Source organism: Trachymyrmex cornetzi, unplaced genomic scaffold, assembly GCF_001594075.2.
Source record: "Trachymyrmex cornetzi isolate Tcor2-1 unplaced genomic scaffold, Tcor1.1 scaffold117, whole genome shotgun sequence".
Classification (NCBI taxonomy): Eukaryota; Metazoa; Arthropoda; class Insecta; order Hymenoptera; family Formicidae; genus Trachymyrmex; species Trachymyrmex cornetzi.
Window position 1 is genome coordinate 573,802 of NW_017295730.1, and position 23,514 is coordinate 597,315.

General features: G+C 35.8%; 1 protein-coding gene across 3 annotated transcripts in view; it reads right to left on the reverse strand.

Annotated features, from left to right (window-relative positions):
• The window catches only part of osp (myosin phosphatase Rho interacting protein outspread), a 217,765-nt gene that overhangs the window by 138,780 nt on the left and 55,471 nt on the right, over positions 1-23,514 (reverse strand). For all 3 annotated transcript variants that reach the window (XM_018514035.1, XM_018514050.1, XM_018514056.1), the window contains exon 2: positions 15,889-15,969. In XM_018514035.1, coding sequence (XP_018369537.1) covers positions 15,889-15,969 — 81 coding nt within the window. The remainder of the gene's footprint in view (positions 1-15,888; positions 15,970-23,514) is intronic.

Genomic DNA, 23,514 nt, shown 5'->3' on the forward strand with positions numbered 1-23,514 from the left:
TAGACGTACACGCCGCGACGAGGCAATGGCAACGAGCAAACCAAATTTCACGTTTCAATTCTTCTTACCAATGACGATATTCTTATCGGTAGAATAAGAACGACGAAAATTCGAAGACTAGAACTTGTTTCTATCTACAAATCGCGTTAACTTAAAACCTAAACTCTTAAAGAATCAAGATTTTATCTGTCTGATATATTTTTAATATCCTGAAAAAAATTTATTAAATTTTAATATTTGTTTAAATAGTAAATTTAAACGAATATTTACAAAATGTTTAACTAAACAAATTTAAACATATATTTATTTGGTATAAAAACCATTAATTTGCTTTAAGTGTAATTTTTATTGAGTAAATATAATATTTATGTACTGTAAGTAAATGTTTCGTTAATATACTAAAGAAATATTTATTAAAATTTAGTAAACTTTCTTTCAATGTAGCTATGAAAGAATGCAATAAGCATGTAAATAATATTAGCAAATTTCCTTGCGTAAAAAAAGAGATAAAAATAGTACACTTATGACGCATCAATAAAGATTAAATTGCTGTGAATGACAGAGGAATTCTCAGAAAATAATTGGAGGATGATTAAGCAATAAGGGACAAGATTTCTATACAAGAACTGACATCTTGATTGATGAAAGCGCATAACATTGGAATTTCAAGATACGTTGACCGCGTTAAATATTTAATTGTTATCCGTACATGGCTCTCTCGTTGGCATATTCTATCAGCAAATCAATTTCACACACTAAATAAGCTATTCGCGTGCATATACGTTATTAACCTCTGAACGGTGCTAACCCAAAATGTGTAATACGTGCAGATAGCTTCGAGCAATTATATTATTAGAAAGTCACGTAGGCATGTATATAAACCACACCTTACCAATTATACCGAGATAATAGGCTTTAACGTTAAATCATAAATCATGCATCAACGACCGTGTCGTTGACGCAAGTGCCGTACTTAAAAAACGTACTTATTTCATTTTCGTTCGTTTCCCGGCATCCCGGTTCATCGCATCGTTCAACGTATCTACGCGATTTCGCGCGGAGGAGCGACATCATCGGGTCGAGGAACTCGTTCGACTTGATCCTTTCCGCGACCGACGACTCTCACGAGAAAGACTTTCCAACGGTTTATCCTTACGGTTCGTATACGGTTGAGTCCGTAAATCTATGAGTCGCAAACGGGATAGGAGATGCCTCGATCGACACGTCTCGGGATAGGAGACGACGACCTGCGTATTATCGCCAGATCGTCCCGCGCCGATAACGCGAGAAGAAGGACAATTACGCCCATCAAGATACTCAGATACCGCATTTCCCCCGTAACGTCGATTCCGTTTTATTGTCTTTCCACGGCCACGGCCGTATATACTACAACGGAGTAGGTATCGTCAAGCGGTTGCTCGTTACCGACGATTAAACCGCCCAGCGAACAATAATTCCACGCGCGACGGGAATCGCTTTCGCACGCTCTCCGCGCCGACTTTTCTCTCGTCCTTTCTCTCGCAATGCCTCGGGAGTATGCCGCGGCAGTGTGTGTTCGCTTCCTTTTTCATCGTTCTTAATCGCTCCATGTGCGTTCACCTACACGGAAAGAACGATTTTCATCAAATTTAGCTAGATACAAATCGGACAATAATTTTGTCGAATCATTAAACTAATTACGTAACAATCTCAAACGTGATGAGCAATGCTGTAAAAAGTATTGACGTTCTACCAGTTTGAGCGCCCTGTATAATTATTTTGATGGCACAACGAAATTATTTTCAGATCTGTACTAATTACTTTTTAGATACTTTAAGAACATTCATGAAAAAAAAAGACAATTTTATTGAAATATCTAAACATTTAGATAGATAGATCTGAAAATAATATTGTTGGACCATTAAAATAATTACATAGTAATTTCGAGCATAATGAGCGATACTGTAAAAAATAACGACATTTTAGCAATCAGTCCTAACATAATTATTTTAATGATCCATCAAAATTATCTTCAAATTTGTATTTGGTTTTTAGATATTTTAGCAAAACTGTCCTTTCCGACATTCTAGCAACCAGCTCGAGCGTTTTATATAATTATTTTGAGTACAAAATTATTTTCAAATCTAGTCAAATTTTTAAATATTTCAGCAAAACTGTTCTTCCAGGATATTTATACATATTCATATATTTGCGACACGAGTTTTAATTTATTCAAAAAAATAAAAAATGTAAATCTGATAGGATTTAACGGTTCTTGAATAAAAAAACTGAATTTATTTGTGTGTGAATAATTGAGGACAAGATACACAGAAATAGATGCAACAAAATGTCAGAGAATGTTTTAACTGATTAGACCTTTCTAAGGAAGAAAATGTAATATCAGAATATCCAATTCCAGCTCTCGATTTTCACGTACGGTTAAATCGATCGTACATCGGTAAGCGTTAGTTGAATGTATATGCCGCCGTGTAAACGCACGTGGCCTATAATAAGGTATCGTGTACCATTCACCGCGGAGACGAATCCACTGTTCTGTGTTACGAAGATTTCCTTCTCTCTTGTGATCTTCCGGGTCTTCTTGCGCTCCTCGTCTCCTGACTCGAATGGCCGATCGAACTATAGGCGGTGAGAAGTCGTGGTACCAATTCAGCGAACAAACCGACTTCCTTGATTCTCTCAGTGAAATCGAACTTCTTAATAAGCATTTTATATAAGTTCTTAATAAGATATACATCTCTCTCACTCTCTCTTTCTTCCAAATAAAAATTACAAAATTACATGTAGAAATTTAATGTTTAAATGTGAAAATATATAAAATAGTAGAACAGAAACGTTGAAACAGAAAATAATACCTTTTTAAATGTCAAAATTGTTACAATTATTCAATTAAAAAAGAAATAGTAATAAAGTGTATCTTGTTATAGATAGTAAAAATGTTTGAAAAGAGGTTATACAAAAAGATTTCGTATCTCAATGTCTAATTTCACGTCTCTTGACTAAGAAAATATTCCTGACTGTACAACAGGTGTATTGTACTTTTCTGCGGTACGATGACGCGGTAAACGCGAAAAAACGGAACGGTTCTTCGAAGCTGATTCTTCGCTTAATTTTCCTTCGTTGATGCGTAACGCGTGGAGCAGTTGAAGAGCAACCGCTTGCGTAACCGCGTGCGTTCTCCGATTCTCCTTTCCTCCTCGTCATTGTTCCATTTCAAAGAGAGGTTACGAGTCACAGAGACAAAGGGACCTATGAGAAGCGCTCGGCACGCTTGAATGAAAAAATAATTTGTTGAGCTACCTGTCGTAATACAACTATATCCGAAACAATGGCGTCCAAATTAAAAACAAGTGCTACCTCAGAAATCACAGAAATATATTGTATGATATTTATCTCAGTTTCTCTTCTTTCGAAAGTTATGACTTTCATATGCAACAACGCCCATTAAAATGTGATACTCGCCGTCCTTTTCAATTTCTTTTTATATCATATTTTATAGTCATATAAGAATTATAACTTCAAACAAATCTTGCGTTTAAGAATATGTTAATTTGATTAAAATAGACAAGAGTGAAAGAAATTTTTTTAATTGCGGCAAAATATTAGTCCAATTTTTTTCTCGTCATCAAATCACCATGAGCTATATTTGGCATTATCTCGAAGATGAGATTCGCGTGGGAAAATATTTTATCTTGATAAACACGTACCATAAAAATGCTAAAATCTCTATCGCAATTTTAATACATTCGCGACATGTTTAGTGATTCCGGTATAAACGGTGAAAGGTTGACGAAGAGCAGAAATCCTAGGAAGGGACAGAGATAGCTGAGCTCTATTCATAGAACAATAGCCAGTTCTGAGGTGCTAGACGATGAAGTCACGACATGTTCTCGTGTACACGACGGCGGGTACTTTGGTTACGCCAAATAACCGTCGTTTTAACGAGTTTCACGAGGTTGTAACGTTTGAGTTTTACATAGGCGGTGTCCCGCGCATGACGACCTCGCGGTTGACACAGCCTTGATGAAAGACTTGATCAAACATGGTCTTTCTCGAGGCGCCTCGTGACAGCGACATCCATATTAAGCATCGAGGCCTATATAATGCATGAGATTGGCATCGCTTTCAAAGTGTTCGCTGATATGTACTTGCTGTGCGTCGTAAAATTTGCATGAGATCTCATCTTATGTACGGAATAAGACCTCCAATAAAAAGAAAAACTATAATGACAGAAAACTATAAAGGAGCGAAATATTTTTTAATCAATATGATAACACACCAACAGGATTTAATTCTATTTATAGAATATAAATAAACGACTGAATACACTGAGAGAAATGTTTTGTATCAATAACCAAAATTTTGTTACTAACACAAAATCTATTTGTTGAGGTATGATCAATCAAATCGTTGGTTACTACGACAATATTAATTTGTTAAATTTATTAACTAAACTGATCCATTTAATGGTACAAAAACTGTTTTGTATGATGTTTATAGATCTTTTGTAGTTAGAAATAAAACCGGAACAAAATGAATAATATATAAGTATCTCTCTCACTTTCTACAAAGTGATTATGTTTGGAATTTTTGAATTTCCTTAGCTTAGCAAAAATATGTATAGATTTAGAGCAATTGAAATTATTAATCGCTCTGAAAAAATAATTACCATGATTGATCATGGTGTGGCGAGAACCGAGAAGTCCACGAGATTAGTCTCTAATCGTCTCGGCTTTATAGAGGTAGACGTTGAATTTCTCTTACGAGAAGACACGCCATCTCTGATAGCTCCGCGAAACACTCTTTGCTCTACCATAGTGGATTATTTTGTTGAAATTACTAAAAGAATACTTATTTTGTAATAGTAACCAAATTTCACATTGTTATTTACAAAACGTAAGTAACTAAATAAATTTGTATTGTTAAATAAAAAAATTTTGTTCATCTAACAAAAAAATATTATATTTTGTTATTTTAACAAACTAATCCAATCATAATCGGCCATTTGTTGATGATTCTCTTTTTTTATTACTATCACTATATCTTTTTTCTCAGTGTAGTTTAGCGATTTTTGTCATTATATAATTTTTTTTATAAAAGTCTTATTCTGTACAAGAGATGATTTGATTTCATGCAAATTTAATGAAATATCTTTTAAACAATCTGACAACGTATCAACTCGATGTATTTATATAGAAATTATAAATAAATTCTATTTTATACAGAAATTATAGAAAAAAATTAAAGGCTCGAAAGTCAGCAATTTTCGCAAATGATTGATTCGATTTGTTCGAGCGTGATTTTACATAAAACTTTCATCGTAATATGCAAAATGCAATTACGAGGCGCAACGAGATTTCGTAAAATTACACATACGCATTAAGAATCTATGATATTATACATAATCTAGATAGTTAATATAGTGGAATAGATGGTTTTACAACTCTAATCAAAACTGCTTTCTCTCTTGGCCCGGAGGTTGGCATTAGTGACCTGGAGCGCGGCGCGTTCTAGAGATTGATTGCCTTATCGATAATTAGTTTAGCACGACAAGCGTGCTGGACCTTTTGTTTCGCTTTCTGACCCCTTACACACCGCCTCGCCACGCCGTTACTTTCGAAACACGCGTAAGGAATGCATAAAGCCTCAAGATCGAACGGGCGAGACTTCGCGCGCGATGCCTTTTTGTCGTAACATGATTTATGCAGGTGCATAATAAACGACCATAAAACAACGCGAACGCTAAATTATGCAGCAATTTATTGATTCGCCCAGTAACCTTTGCTTATCGATACTACTATGTTCCCGATCTATCTACTGATCTCCCAGTTTCAGTTTCTACATCAATCGAGACGGCCATAAAAATATAGGGCGGGAAAATGTATATCTCACATCTAGTGCTAAATATGACTGATATAATGCTAGATTCATATTTATAGACTGAAAATTAGATATTTACAGACAAACGCGACGTATAAATGAGAGTTCTGTGCGTTCTCCAATAATAGAAAGCGAGACGACTGCGAATTCATCGCGGATGACTTTCGATTTCAGAACTGCGAGTATAAATCTGTGGATACTCGATGAAAATAGCGTTTTGTACGTGCCAATCCCACGCGATTTGTTCATTTCCTCCTCAATTGCAATCATATATGAAATCCATGCAAAGATCAGTACGCCTAAATAATATAAAGAACTATGTTATTCAGCTTTAATTAGTAATTGGTAACTTTTTCCTTTTTATGTCATAATAAGCTGTCACATGAACGAGAAAAAACTGCAACCAGTGCTGATTATGAAACACTGATCCTCCTAAGGAACATCTCCAGTGAAAAAGAGTCTAGTTACATTAATCCAATATAACGGAAAGAACGGTTTTGCTGTAATGTCTAAAAAGTTATCCAGATGCAGACCTGAAAATTTTGTTAGTCAAATAATTATCTATATGATTATCAAAATAATTATGCAGGATGCTCAAACTAATTTCTAGAATATCAAAACTCTTTGCTACTCTTCGCAGCATTGCTCATCATGCTTGAGATTCCTAAGTAATTATTTTGATGATCCAACAAAATTATTCTCAGATCGTATCTAACTAAATTTTTAGATACTTCAGCAAAATCGTTCTTTGCATGTTGAAACTCTGATTGAAAATGAACAAATCGAAATTTTCTCTCTCTCTCTTGTTAAATTTATTATAATTCTACTTGAGATAACCAGAATTCTGATCGATATGATGAGAATCTTCTGCTTCGTTCATTTCCAACCAGAAATTTTTCTCATATTCTCATAAATTGCAAATCTGAAATGTGCTGAGAACCACCGATATACATCATTCGTAACGTTGCAAAATCCGCGCGTGAAACGGCAATGAGTCGCAAAATGCAGCTCCGCGCAGATGCCTATCGCGGTTCACAAAGGCGAAAATACTTTTTTCGGCTTAATATATTTCATCGGATTCGAAAGAGCCGACATTTTTTGCAACCCCGGTTGCAACGTATCTCATCACTGACTCGCACAAAGTTGCAACAATAATCCCTTATTCTTTTTTTTTCGCATTTAAAATCGTCTAATGTATCTCAGCGGATTCGGACGAGTCCAAGTATGCATTTGCATTCGTCGCGCGTTGCCAAGGTGGTGCAGAGAGGGGCAAAAGGAAAACGAGAAGAGGAGGAAAAAGACGGACGACGATACACATGTGCGCTAAGGGCTGCCTGAAGACTTTAAGAGGCAGCATAAAAGGGTGAAGGTAAAAAAAAAAAGAAGAAGAGAAAGAAGCATCGACGTGCGTACGGGGCATAACTCGCGAATAATGCGATGTTTTATATGGACGTACGTGAGCCAGCTGTAAGCAAATGCATTTCACAGCGGCCGGGCCTTAAGCCGTGTACTACTCGCGCGTGCAGGTCGACGCTCAGAAGGCGACGACTGCGTCGTTGCGAGTAGGAACATGCTCATTAAAGCTGCGCGTAGAAACGTAAATGCAATACGATTAAATTGTTTCACCGTGCGAACGGAGCCGTTTCAAAGATAAATCGCTTCTGTTGCACGCCTACGATAAAATTGTATAAATTATTCTAATAAAATGTGACAATTCGTTAGCCGAAATAAATTCCTTCACGGCTTTTACAGTGAAGAAAGTATCGTTGTACCAACAAGAGATATAAACAAAACGAATTCCGATCTGGATACTGTAATTAAATTTCTGATTATCTCGATTAGAGCGTTTGATAGATTTAACTATAAGAATACTGACTTGTATTTTCTAAAAAACTTTCGACATTTTCAATATTTCTCTTTTTTTTTCATTTTCCTTTTCTTCCTTTTTTTATTGTTTAACTCTGGCATTTAAATTCTCGATGTAGGAGAGCTCACCATGTGACAGGATAACTTTTAGTTTATATATGTTAGTTTGTGTTTGCTCTGAGGAAGGCTCAAAAGTGAGCCGAAACATGTAAGCGCGTTTAGTGAATAGTTTCACGCAATAATAGGTGTATTATTTGCGCGACGTCTTCTACGCCTGACTCCTACACTGAAACAAAAGATTGGCCGCTGCAGCAAATTGGATGGTAAAATATGGCATAGCATTTTTAATTGGTTGCAACAGCCAATTTTTGGATGCTGCAGCCAATTGTTGGTTGTGTTAGCCTATCCGTAATGTCAGTATAGGATTTCGATTGACTAATGCAACCAAAAATTGGTTGCTACAGCCAATTAAAAATGCTATGCCATATTTAACCATCTAATTTGTTGCAGCAATCTTTTCTTTCAGTGTAGTGCCCTTATTCTTTCCAATTCTCTAAAACTTTTAAAGTTAATCTCACTCTGAAGAATGAAATTTCACTTTTTAAATCAGTCCCTTTAACAACCTGCTTTAGAATAACATTGTCCTCGTTCAATTTCAATAAAATGTACTGCCTATGTTATTTCAATTTTGTTAGGATTAATCAATCTCGCTAAATGCATTCCGAAATAGAGTGGTCAAAAAAGTCAAAAACTTCCATTAAAAACGCCACGTAAAGAATTTCGAGCGGTCGCGATTAACATTGCGATTTACGCGGCTCGTTCATCGAGCCACGAGATGTGATACGTTGGCGCACCTTAACACCGGCCGGTCCTGCGACCGCGGAACGTACACGTGTCGGGAATGCCGCACAAATAATGCGAGCAACGAACTACTTGCCTTTTCAGTGGGACCGAAAAAAACAGTGAAAGGGAACAGTTACGCGGTGCGCCTACAATGTAAATCTGCGACTCGGGAATGTTTTACGGAATTCCACGCGTATGCGCGTCCGACCTCGATTTTTCTTGCGCTTTCTGCACGGTTCATTAGAATACCCCAGCACCAATTTCATATCCGTCCCGTCTGTATCTCTTTCCCCTCACACTGCTGGGAAAATATCTTGCGAATTCCCTGCCGCTGCGGCGCTCTCGTTTCTTGACTATCCACGGTCTCATTCGAATGGAGGCGAGTGCGTTAATTGGATAATTAAAGAAATGCACGACGCATATATGCGTGTATATATTACGTATGTGTGTAATGTACTGGAATTAGATTCAATCGTTTCTAATTGAATCATCCAGCATGCAAGGCATTAGGAATGACACTTGACAAGTTTGTCCGTTTTGTTCAGATTTTATCAGTGAGATTTTATTGGGATATGTTATTGTAATGTGTATCATACTGCGTTTTATCGTTTGTACACAGAAACAAGAAACGCCTAGTAAGATAAATAATAATGTTGTAAAACGCGCAAATTAGCGAGACATTTTTAAAAACATATAATTATGTAATTATCTAATTATGTATTCAACATGAATTTTCTTATTCTTAACATCAAATATCTTAACATATATCTTCACAATTTTGCGTACCTATATTGGAAGTAATGGTCAAATCTATCATATAATATTAGATTTTTAGATTATAATGGTGTACGCAAAGCGTTATATATTATCGCATTAAAAATACGATTCTATATCTGCGATTTTATCCGCGAAAAATCGAAATCGATCTATTCTTGTAGACAACAATATACTGTAAATTTAACCGAGATATTTACGATTTCAAACGTTTATTACAACTGCGATAAGATATGATATACGATGCTTTGCTTTCAATGAGAGAGTAAAGTTGGGACGCCGGAACGAAAGGCGCGAGTTCTCTGTCTTTACTCGGCGATAAGAATATTTATCTTTCAGATTAACGCCAAATGTGACAACGAGCAGGTGTCATAGGTGTGTCGCAATAAAAGGCACATGAATTATGCAATAGAGTATCATGAATACATATTTATCGGCTCAATATAACTTACAACCACAAAAGGAAACGAAAAGAAACATTCATACGGAAAGAAATACGGCATTGCTTAGTCGCGACGATGACAATGTCTGACGACAATAAACCGTGTCGCGGAAGCAAATTAGCAATGCAGCGATATAGCCATTACGCAATAAAGAACATGAAATATTGTTGTGCATTAAAAACTTAACGAAACATGTGTAAAACGCTGCCGCCACATTAATGTAATATCGAACTGGCTGACTACGCATAAAGAGCTGCGGAATTGTAATTAAAAGCGTTTCTGCCTCGTAAGCTACCTCGAGCAATAATCGATTAACACCGAATCGAATAAATTAATCGAGGTCGCTATCAACGACTCGCCTATGAAAGAAAATATAAAATAATATCACAGCCGACGCAATTAACTAGGCAATTCGCGAATTAGCCACTGGTGCAGCCTTATTATCACGCTACCGTTCCGATTATCGATACGGCCGTTATCAGCAGCGTGATTGCTACCGCAGAAAATCGATCGACAATCCATCGCGCGTTTTTGTTCGCGAGATACGCTGAATACGTGCTTTCGCGCGTTATTGTGCAAACTTTTCACGCAGGGTGACTATGAAAGGTAAACGGTGAAATCAAAACATAACCGAGATAGAGTCCACTTTCTTACAAGTGTCACAATGTAGAAATTTGTTTATTCTTGCGCGAATATCGTTGCGCAACAGAAAAAGGCCTGGCCGCGTTATCGTCAGAGTCATTGCACCTTATCGTTTTACGGTGTCGTTACAATGGCGCAAACACGCAGTGAATGTATAATGGAGCTGCTTTACTGCTGCGCACACGCATCGCGTTCCAACGCCGTGCTTGCTTTACGATGTTTCCGGCGATTTTCATTGTTTTCCGTATCTTTACGTCGCGCTTTTACAAAGCGCACAATGAGGCAAGCGCCAGGATTTTACGTTCATATATCGGACAAATTGCGATTGATATTGGATACGTATACGTTATATATATTCAACAAATCCCACAGACTCTTTTAGACCCTGTGAATATTTGAGTCAAGTTTTTATGTATAAAAATTTAATACTAAAAGAAAATACAGCTATAAACTTAAAATTACAAATTTTAAATGATATCATTAATATAATCCTTTAATTCTAAAAAAATCTTTCCTAAATTATATAAATTGCACGAAAAACTTTTTATATATGTGTTTAAAAAAGATACCGTGCTTGAAACTGAGATATTACGAAAGTTAAGATCGCAAAAGTTAAGAAAAAATACTCCCTAATGATTCTAAAAATATTGCATCATTAATTTTAAGTCTAGTTCTTACGATTATTTGAAATTCATTAAAAAATTCAATTCAGGAGAAGAAATTTAGAGGAAGAAATAATTATTATTGGATCTGTGTATATTATTAGAATCTATATTAGTGGAAAATATTGATCTACGATAGTATCTAAATTACTAAAAGATTATTGATCTGAAGAAAGGCTTTCAACTTCAGAGGGAAATCGAGAGAACAGAATAAATGTAATTTCTAGCCGCGAATAGTTACGCATACTCGCGAGAGTACTTTTCTAACCGCAATACTGCAACGGAGATCCATCGATCCTCTTCGATCTCACGATCCGTGAGAGATTCCTACCATTCGACTTCTCTCGACGCCTCGAGGTATTATCGGAGTGAAAATAAAGGCATCGCTTTATTATATCGCTAGATGAGAGTTGTATCACGACGCCATCGGATTGTCGTGAAATTCGAGACGTGCGAAATACCGAACGATTAGATAAATTTCCCATCTTGGATCGCACCTTCCCACCATGACCGTGAATAAATCCGAAAAATAAATCCACCATAGCAGTCACAACATGTTTGCTAAAATATCACTCGACTGCTAATGAATGTATATAAATAGTGTAGATTTATATAACTGATTGCTCAAATACGTATTAATTATAAATGCTTGTACAAGTAGCATAACGATTCTACTATCGATTGACTCAATCGTTTGGCTAAAAAATTAATAAAAGTTAAAAAAGTTAAAAATTAAAAAAGTTAATAAAAAATTAGATTAAATTGTTTTTTTTTAAACACACTATAATTTTATATATTAATGTTTAATGTATTTTATTTATCCGTCTCTATATGTATAACTGATTGTAAAAAATATCACTGAGACATGATAAATACAACTATGCACATTCGCCATCCGGCGCGAACGTTTTTACATCAATGAGAAAAGAATCGGATAGAGGAATGCTGTAAAATATTAACTAATAATCTCTCAAGAATCCGAGTCTCCTTTAAACATCGCCATCGTCTGGAGCGATAAAATATAGTGAACCGTGACGCGATGTCGTTATTAAAGCGGCTGCTAAATTGTTGGACGTATCTGCGGGATTTATCACTGCGGAGAAAATCCTGAGTACGCGCCATGTATAATATATGAATTAACAAGGTCCACTTAATTAAGGAGTCGGTACCGCGCATTAACGGCTGTTACGCACCGCTTCATTGGTCGGGTCTCAAAGACCTTTAAGGCTTTCTTAAAGCGGCTTCTAATTATTCACTTTCTCCGCAGCGCAAGGACCGGAATTTACGAGTTCGCGTCGCGGTCCATGTAATCTCCCGATGATACCTTTAACTGCGAGAACGACAATAATTCGTTAATCAAAAATCGCAGATAATCAAAAGAGTCTGAAAACTGTCGTTCACCGAGTTGGTCTTTCTCCTTTTATGACAAGCATATTTTATGGGGACTCAAAGTAATGGTGATAACAATAGAAAGCGTTTATTAGTACCTTAAAGCCCTCCAAGGATTATAAAAATTATACGTTATAAATCTAATGATTTGTATTATAGATAACAAATAGCAATAATAAATAATTAGCAGTATTCTCATAGATAAGTAATTTCGACAATATTCTTAATTCTCGGTCCGCAATCTGAGTTCTTTTTGGCACAAGCGAAATTTCACTCTCAAGTTTCTCCGAAATAAAGGCGGAGTCCAATTCTCGCATCTAAAATATCTCTTATTAAAAAATTATTTTATAGATAATGTAATAGAAATGTTGAAAAACATAAACTGTAAATTTTTCTACATTTTTAAAAAATCCAGAACAAATTGCAAACGGAAAATTAATGAAAGAATAAAAAAAATTTTTCTAAAATAAATGCTGTATAATTAATAAAACACTTCAAGTTGTATAAAATCGTTTTTTCTTATAAATTTTGTTTAATTCTAATATATTACAAATTTTGTATACACGATGACCCATTTTAATCGACGGATCCAAATATCTCCTAAAATACGCCAGCTACAAAAAAATGGTTGGGACAAAAATTGTCGAGGACAATGAGGGTCATTTATCTGTGCTAATAATTTTGACCTTCAGGTCGATTTTCAAGGTTATTTGAAGGTCAAGATACTTTTTTAAATGGAAACCCCTATTTTTGATACCGGATTCGAAAAGAACGGGAAATTTTACGAAATGATATTTTAGAATTTGTTATTGTGAGTTTAAAAAGGTCAAATCAAAATTAAATGATTAAAAAGCACTTAGAAGCTGTTAATTTAGATTTATAAGCTTTTTATGCATGATAAGTGTTTGGCGGTACTTCAAATAGTGAAAAGCTTCGAAAAATTCAAAGACCTTGTCTTTACTTTTAGCGTTACCCGGAAACAACGACGTGGACGTAGTAAGTTCTGTTTTCTTCGGGGTACTTGATTATCGTAAGTCCCCTTGCCTCTCACGTTTGGGGTGTTTGATTATCGTGAGTTCCCTTGCCTCTCACGTTTGCGATGCTTGATTTGACCTTGAATTTACCTTCTTAAACTCACAATAACAAATTCTAAAATATTATTTCAAACGTAAAATTTTCCATTTAAAAAAATGACCTTGAAAATCGACCTGAAGGTCAAAATTATTAGCACAGATAAATGACCCTCATTGCCCTCGACAATTTTTGCCCCAACCATTTTTTTGTAGCTGGCGTATTTTAGGAGATATTTGGATCCGTCGATTAAAATGGGTCATCGTGTGTATAATTATATAAAAAATTTATAATATATGAGAATTATCTCCTATAATATTAAATATTTGACAAAATTGATGATATAACTTTAAGAAGCAGTTAAAATATTACGGTAGAAATTACTATTATACGCAAAATTATTTCGCGAAAAACAATCAAATATTTTTTAAGATGTAAATCGGATCCTCAAAATTATCGAATAAATATTGAATTTCGAAAAATTATTGAGCAGTGACGATAGAAATTGTGTTTCTATAGGATAGAAATGCTACAAAATCTCACATACGACAGTGCTCCGTTAAAGCGATTCTATTCGCGATAGATTGAGAAACCCTAGCAAAAATTAAGACGGTCAGCCTGTCATAGAACATCACATGACAGATTATTGCGAGCAAAATCAAGATCGAGGCCAAAGGCGGTCACCATGGGACCACTTTCTATTCGCCAGCAATGTAAGACGAACGAGCTCGATACACGTCGATAATTATCGATCGTGTAAATCTCAGCTATAATCAAGAATACCTGCACCTACAGACAACTTCAAACTAGGAAATTACGCTTTCTTCTCTCAGTTTCTTCAATCTTCCCGAATAGTTTAATTCGTAAATACATACTGCTGATGATAATTACAAGCGATATTTCTGAAGTATTACACGTAATACGGTGATAGATAAACGCACAGTTTCGCAATAACTAAAGGTTATTGTTGATCCTTGATAGTAACGATTCAACAACATCTAGCTTGACATTTCCATCATAATTCAAGAATATCGCAGGACGACCACATTTTCTTAATTAACAAGCAGTCACTCTCGTATACGTACTGTAATGAGAACCTTGCGGTTTTTCTTAAAGGTCACCTGTGTATTCCCAATGTAACAACATTACTACAAACCATTATTATAATTTTGGCGAATTATCAACTTCCCTTCTCTCTAAATCTGAATCAGTGGATAATCACTGATTATCAATCCCATAATTATGCTACAGGTAATCAGTGAATTCGCAGTGAAGTTCAACTAAAAAATCAAAGAAACGTCAAATCCCTAATCTAGCTAATCTTGCTTTAATGTATAAATTCAATGTATCCATATGATAGTGGAACTGACGTGCAAATATTGGTATTTTAATTATGCAAACTTCCTTTTTTCAGTTGAATCACTGATTATCAGTGGCTTGGGACTAATAATATATAATCAGTGATTACCCACTGATTTAGATTTAGAGAGTTCTTGACAATTGGCCTTTTCGATTAACGGTACCGTCTCTGGATTATCGACACGTCAATCAAATAGTACATGTCGCGGACACTTTGACAGAGAAAATTACAACAGTCATCACAGCATCATTCCCATTAGACAAGCATAAATCATACAACCGACAGCTTAGCGAACCAACATTCGTGTTTCAGCATTTCTCAGCGAGTCGCCGCAATTAACGTCTAAATCGCCTCGATAGATAGTATCGAAAAATTGCGCTTCTGCGCGACCGACGCATCGGGATGAAAAAGAAACGTATCCGTACGAAGTGTTAACGAGCATATATTTCATATCGGAGAAAGTTTAGAAAGGAACAACATTCGTGCGCGCTGTCATAAATGTAAAATAAAGCCGGAACGACTTCGTTTACGTGTTCCTCGAAGTCACGTTTTCGCGAGGCGAATCGCGCGCGCGAATCGCCTCGCACGAGGCCGTGGAAAAACGTATCGCCGAGTTCCTTTCAGCGGCGTGGAGGATACGGCGCCCGCTTATCCTCACTTTCTCGATAATGAGCAAATTGCGCGGCGCGGCGGCGGGCGGCCTGATCCACATCTCACGGTGTGATTTCCCGCGATCGATAGACTCGATCGGCTGATAACGCGTCACGTAGCCCCGAGCATCGAAACGGAAGTGATCGATGAGTTGATCACGGTGCGCATTTCTGATCGACGATTAAAATAAAAAAAAAAGAATATCTTTCCTTCATCTTTGCGATGTAATTCAATCGACGATGCCGCCCGATCGAAAGGGATTGTTTTTAACGAATTGAAATAATTTAAAAGATTTAAAAGTGAAACATACCTTTGTCCGGTTCAACGGGTTCGAAAAATCCCAGCCAGGTGCGACGAACAGATATCCACATTTGGAGATTTTCCTCGTAGCCTAAAATAAAAAACAGTTCACGTTAGATATATGTAATTATTGCCTTATTTTTATTTTTGTGTCGTTTTCGACATAAATAATAAATAGATTTGTTTCTTAATAAAAAAAGAAAAGTATTACAAAAAAATGTAGCTTCAAAATTGAATAAATATTTTATAAATTTAAGGAAACAGTTACAAAACATTATATTAGAATCTAATTTAAGAGGAAATTATCAAGTTATTTAACACTGAAAATTAAGTAAAAAAATAACGTATGTGTAATGGAATTTTTTAAAGAAGAAATTATTCTCAAGTTGATAAAAAAATTTCTTAGATGGAAAAATGATATAATACGAGTGTAATTTATATACAAGTCTATAATTTAAGATATTCGTGTACAATAATTTTCTAAGATAGAAGTATATAACATTAAAGGCCGAAGATGGAGTAAAAGAAATGAATCCGACATGCCGGTGCGTTATTATGACGCGACCTCGATTTCACGAGACCGATTTGTCGGTGTTATAGAGTGATCTTTTTTCTATCGCAGGAAGCGCGGGTCAAAGATCGAGAATAAGAAAAATAGTCGCAGCCGTCACATCGCGTTCAGAAAATAATCTTTACTGGAGAGGAACTAGGAAGCTAATCAAACTTTCAAGTGATCCGCGTTTTATCCAACGATACCTTCACCTGAAACTGTTATTATTATTGTTCAAAGGAGGATTCCAAATACTCGTAGAAACAGGATGAAAGAGAGAGAGCCAGGAAGAGGTCGTTCTCGTGGAAACGATAGACATGTGAAATGGAAACCTATCTCTAAGGAATCTTAAAGAATCAGGCATTCGTCAAGTGTATATCGAGTATTCTTATCGGTTATCAAGCAAACACCGTCGTTTTCATTCTGAACACATTCAGTTTGTTTATTTCTTTTTTTTATTTATTAATGCGTCCTCGTAGCACTAGTAAAAAAAAAACAGGATTATTTTGTGTAAAAGCACATCGTTTTTCTCCTTCATTTCTCAAGTTTTTTTCCTAATTTAATTGAAGTAAATACAAATATATGTGCTGGTACGCTCAGCATTAATAATTTCATTAAGAGAGATTTATTTAAATAGAAACATAATAAATTTAACGCTTTCAACATGTAAGCGTCTTAATGTAATTGATTAAACTATATGGCAATCGCACAAATATGTACGAATAACTTAATTAAAACATAGTAATATTTATGTACTTGTAGAAGTGGAAATTAAGTTTCAAACTTGTAATTTGTTAAAAAAAACTTACGATAATTTTAGTGAGAGTTTATCAATTCTTCAAGTTACGATTTTATATGTCATTGCTTGAAAATGTTTTCGTCGAGGACTCAAAATTATCTTCAGCTTCAAGCCGAACATTATCGTCCCCATTATTATATACATTTACAAAACGCAAGCAATTAAATTCACATTTAAAGTAATTAACTCAATAAAATACGATGTGTAATCATGTTACAACTGGAGTACAACGTCGACGTGAATATAAATCTACGTTTTCGGCAATTCGAAACTTTAAACGATCTCAAGTCCGCGTGGTAAAAGACGCAAGCGCTTATCCGCGGCAATCAACGCGCAATAATTTGGCACTCGTTATATCCCTGTGGTATAAGATAATGCCGCGTAAATAATGACTATCGTATCGCATTTACACGATGGAGCGGCGTGGCCGAACTGGCAAAAAGGCCGCTCTCGCAAAGAAGTAATACGTCGTCCGTTCTCATCCGGCCGATCTCGCAATGCGTGGTAATCTCGAAACGAGACGATCATTTCTCTCTCTTTGTCGTCTGGAAAGACCGAGATAAGAATAAGAACGAGAATTCATTCGACTTTATGGAGAAATAAAGGTAGGCTACTCGGAGAGTAAACGTTCCGCACCTCTTTCCTTCGGAAAAATTATGGCGCTTCCTTGTGCAAGCTAAACGAAAGAATGTCGAGCATCCGATAAAAACACTGAATGCCTAAACATATGCCGAAGCCAGGAAACTAGAATTTTATTGTGTATGAAAAAGGATAATTTGTTAAGAAATTCTCGATAAAATTGATACGCACAAAATTGCACGTTAAATTATTCATCAATCGTCTTTAAATAAAAATAAATAATTAAAGTTTCGACACAAGAATAATGAGATAAATCCATAAAGATGTTTAAATATTTGTTCACTACTAATAATTCTTTGACAAAATTTAATTCAATTTTACGTCCATCTTATAAAAACGTAGCCTCGAACTAAAAGTGGATCTTAAAGTATCTCCATCATCGATTTCAAATTCTTCTCATTTAAATAAGAATACTTGATATATATATATATATATATATATAAAAAGATTGCCGTGAAAGGATTAAACTTGAATCTTCTCGATTCACTGAATATACATCGCAAGTAGATAAAAACACACAGCGACACTTTCCACGCTATTTCATGTATAAAAATGTCAAACACCGGATTCACGGTCCAGTTATCTCGTCAGCCGTGATCACAGCCACTGCTCTTATCGAAAAAATATTTACTAAAAAGCACAAGGCTAATCGAAAGTCGCCTAATGCTCAATATATTGATAAAGCGCTCGAGATGTGTTGATCTCCGTCATCAGTAATGATATTCCACTTTTTCGACTGAATCAATTTCACTGCACGAGCGCTTACGCTCTGTTTAACCGCTTTCCGTCCGGTTCATACGATTTCCTGTCGCTCGTCGCACGTTCACAATTAACTTCCGGCGTGCTGATTGTCACGTACCAACAGCATGAGCTTAGCGAACCATAAACAGTATACTGCTATAGCATATCGCCGGTCACTAAAACGCATCGGCGAATATCGTTATGAAATAATTTATTACGGAATATACAGGGTACTCCCCGTATAAGTAACCATTTCTTTTTATATTATAAAGTAACAGAGAGAAACCTAATAAATATAATATTAAATTAAATATTCTAACTAAATTTTGTTGTAAACACAGTGATCACTTAGAATTATCCATGTTAAAGAACGGAGAGATACATTAATTTTTGCACGATAGAATAAATATTTCAATATAATAAAAGTTGTAGCACCCATTCTAACGATATACGATATAGCAAAATTATAAGTTGTAATTCGGTTTAAAGTTTTGCATGGACTATACATTTTCACCTCGTATTACTAATTTCGAGATTTCGATACGAAAATTTCATTTGCATCACGATTTATCACGCTAATTATGGATACAGACTTTAACTCTGGTCTGTCACGGTTTTCATTCAATTTTTTCACACCTGACGAGAAGTTCGTCCGATCGTACCGTACATCTGACGATTCATTAAGAATAATTCATGAGTTATTTCTTTCTCTTTCTCTCTTTTTCTTTCTCGTGTGGTTCAACAAATGTGACTATCGCGACGTTATGCAATCGAAGGCACTTGTCTCACAATTGACAATAATGGACAACAGGTCGCTCGCTCTCGGGCGGACCGCTTCCTTCTGGTTGTCCTTGACACGCTTCGCGGATCGGAGTCCTTGTTAGTCCTTAAGCACAAAACAACGTGACCCAGATTACGACAGAGAGGCCCACTACGTTTCTAATCTCTAATAAAACCGATATAAACGTGCCCCCGCGTTATAACGATGGCGTAGGTGCCGCTCACGACGATCTCTTCGACCTTTCGAAGGCGATATCGCGAACGCGGCGGAACAACCGGCAACGAGGTACCAAGCTATACTTTATTAAAGGCAATTAAAGGTCCGCTGCCACGTTCGCCGCCTCGTTAGCCAAACAGAGCGTGTCGCGAGCGATGCCTGCCCAATAAGAAAATCCCGTTACACGCATTAACTCGCCGTCGGCATTCGATTCCTATACGCTTGGAATGCGAAAAGCACCACTCGATGATGGCTATAGGATTTCGTCGAATATATCTTTCCTCGAATCCCTCCCGGGGGGCTTGTTCCGGAAATATTATAGTTGTCACGCAAATAGAATTAAAAAATTCCCTGTCATTCTCTCACTTTCCAAGCTTTAATAAACTGATATATACATATAAACGAATAAAATATAGCAAATTTTTGCTCATGCCTCTGACTTTCATTAATTAAAATTAATTTAGTTTTTATAACTACAAGTGGAACGAATGAAAAATTAAGACCAATTATAAGCGAAGTAAAACTAAGGAAAATAATATAAGAAACAGCAACTATATTAATATTTATTATATTGTAAGATAAAAAATCTCTGAAAGTATAAAACTGCATGAAAGTATAAAATATGTAATAGGGAACGTAGTTAATCTTTAAATAACAGGTATAAAACACACACAAAAACAAATTCAATTTCAATTTGTACAAAATGAAGACAGTAAAACTGGTATGAAAAATTTTTACGCCATAATACTTGAGTTTATAATACAGATTCTTATCCTTTTTTATATCAAAGAATTTGACGAACATTTTCTCCCATCCTATTAAATTATTAGTTTCCTATGTTAAAGATATTTGTACCTAAATTTCCTCGTTGCGATAGCTTTCTAAAAACTTTATTTCTCACTTACAAGTGAAAAAGTTACTCCAACTTTGCCAGGTCGGAACGGCGATGCATATTTGCGTGCTACGCATCAAGAAGGAATCCCACGCGTCTCGTCGCCTGCATATCCCGCATCCGGTGCCTATCGAACCCCCGTATGTACTGGAAACCTGTCCCCATCTCGGCCGTGAGACGCGATGCAATCGGTCGATCGAAGACGAGGAGGAAGGAAGATTAGAGATTCGAAGGAACATCCTGTTTCTATCTGTCCTTCGATACATCTTTAATTGCGGTACATGCGACTCGATAACGAGCATTTTTCGCGTCACAGGCATATCAGAATCAATCGAAAAAAATGTAGACGCTACGCTCCTATTAACGCAAGAGCCGTATCAGGTCCTCTCTTCTCACACACCCCCTGTTCTTCATCATTCGTTCACGTCCACGCGAATCGGCGACATTGCGTACATAGCTCTCGCGCGAGATTACCGGCGAGGAAAAAGTTGATGCGGAATGTATCCAAAAAAATAAACCTGTACATCAATTTCTCTGACTCGCCCGAAAGTAGAACAATTAATACCCATCGTTCTAAAAATAGAAAGAAGAAAATTGCACATGTTTAGTTACCAGATCAATATTCGTCCCACTTCAAAATCACAGAAAAACTGTAACTATACTTGGCGAGATACTTTGGCCTTTCCTTTTCTTTTCAATTAAGTAACATCTGTAAAACTAAAATATAATTTTTTCTTCCATTTTATATCTTTATCTTTAATCCATTTATATATGTACAGTTTAAACTATACGTTCTAATTATTTTTTTAAAGAGATGCTAAAATAGAAAAAGTTTCTTTCTCGACATTATCATACTCTTATTCTTGCAGGAGAAAATTCCTGATGATACCGTCAATTTCTCGAAGCAATTACCTTGTCACAGACGGCATGTAGCATGACGTAGAATTTTCCCCGTTTTCATCCAACTGGAGTAGGGCAGTATCGGTCCGTTTTCTACTATTATTTTCAATCTGTGACAACACATCGCACGATTATCGCTGCACGATCGCACGCACTTTCACGATAACGACGTGCGCCACGCCGTGGAAAAAAAAACGCTATCGAAACGCTACAGAACAAACACGAACGTGGGTGACAGGATGAATGTGTCTCGTCTCGCCTCGCCTCGGCCTGTTTGGCGGATATAATTCTAACGTTTCTCTTGCATACTATCACACTGGAAATTCGCAGGTACGACTCGTCGAGCGGAACGACCGATTCCGCAACGGCAATATCGACTGCATCGGAAATGCATCATCTCCACCCTCTTCTTCCTCTTTATTTAGAGACAAATTACATGTCTCGCTGTTAAGCGGCGCGAATAGCCAATCGTATGCTTTAATTTTGTACTATTGTGTTGTTTATTCTTAAAGAAAAATTATGATGCATTTTATAATGTATATTCTTTTATTTTTTGTTTGCTAGCATTTTAGATTATTTTAATAATCAAGAAATTTCAGTATATTAAAATACATTATATATTGATATTTTTCAATAAAATTAATTATGGTTAACCTTTTCTAAGTTTACGAAAATTTCTAAATAAACTTCCAACATTTACCGTTGTTTTTGTAAACTGCTATATTATTTGTAATACTGCAGAGAAATAATGTGGAGGCACAATTGTCTTTGACTAGATATAATAACTTAATTGATTCTGTAACTACATTATTTGTTTAATTTATTTAGATATATTTACTTCGATATAGCTTTGCCTTAAAATAGTAATAAACATTTTCTCTTCTTTTCTCTGTTCTTTTTAATGATAATATAACGCCAAGACATTTAATACGCCCGGCAGAAGAGTCGGCACATTTCCACGTTGAATCGCTTTCTACTCAATTAACTTCGCGACCGCGTAACGACCGCGGAAAACCTCAAGAAATTACCGATGCCCTGCGAATTCCTCGGCGAAAGAGCACACCTAGATAGCTCGTCGCGGTTAAAGGATACCGACTAACACGCCCTAAGCTCTGTTCGTGTCAATTACGATTCAGGAAATCCTGATGGAATTGAATTATTCTCGCACGCAATCTGGGAGAAATATTTTATCTTGTTATACATAAAGGGTAGATAAGAATGTTTAACTCCATATATAATTTCATTAGTAATATACATAGAGTAACTCCGGTATATACGCCGCACCTATTAAAAACTTAATTTATTAAATATTATTTACTATGTTTATAGTAAACGAACTATATCAGCAAAAACTTTGTACTGTCTACTATTATGGAAAAAATATTAGAAATCCGAAATATTTATTTTTCATATTAAAAAATAAACTTTTTGAAATCCTTGCATTTTTGCCGTATATCCCATAGGGGTGGGATATATGGCTACTCATAAAGGGAGGGGGGTACGTACGGCGCTCATGAAAAATTTATAAATAATGCATATAAATAAGACGTATAATGATACAATAACTTATAAAATGTGTTTATAAAGTTTTATTAAGGAATAAGAATGGTAAATAATATGTATATGAAATAATAAATAATAATAACAATCTTCCCATATAGGGTTTTACAATCGGCCCAGTATTGGGCCAGTACCGATTGTCGTAGTTTGAACCCCTATTAAGCTGAACCCCCACCAGCGCAAATTAAGTCCGGTCATATTAAAAAATTTAGTGCTCTTTTGTTGCTAATTAGTTACTCCAGAAAGAATTTTGTTGCTCCAACCGTTTAGCAGTAAAAAAAATAAAAAATGGGTGGGTCCAGCTTAATGGCAAGCTGGACCCCCCATAGTCAAAAAATATATACAGAGCTGCAATATCAAAAAAACAAGTACACCAGATTTTGTTGCTCTTTTGTTGCTCCAGAATAGTGCCAAGAAATATCAAAAAAAATTTAATTGTTAAACAAATATCGATAAACAATCAAAATTGCATCGTAACGCGTAGCAGCGTCATGATTAAAAGCTACATGTACAGAGTTAGTTGCTCACATGTTCTTGATACCAAAATGTTCCTTGTAA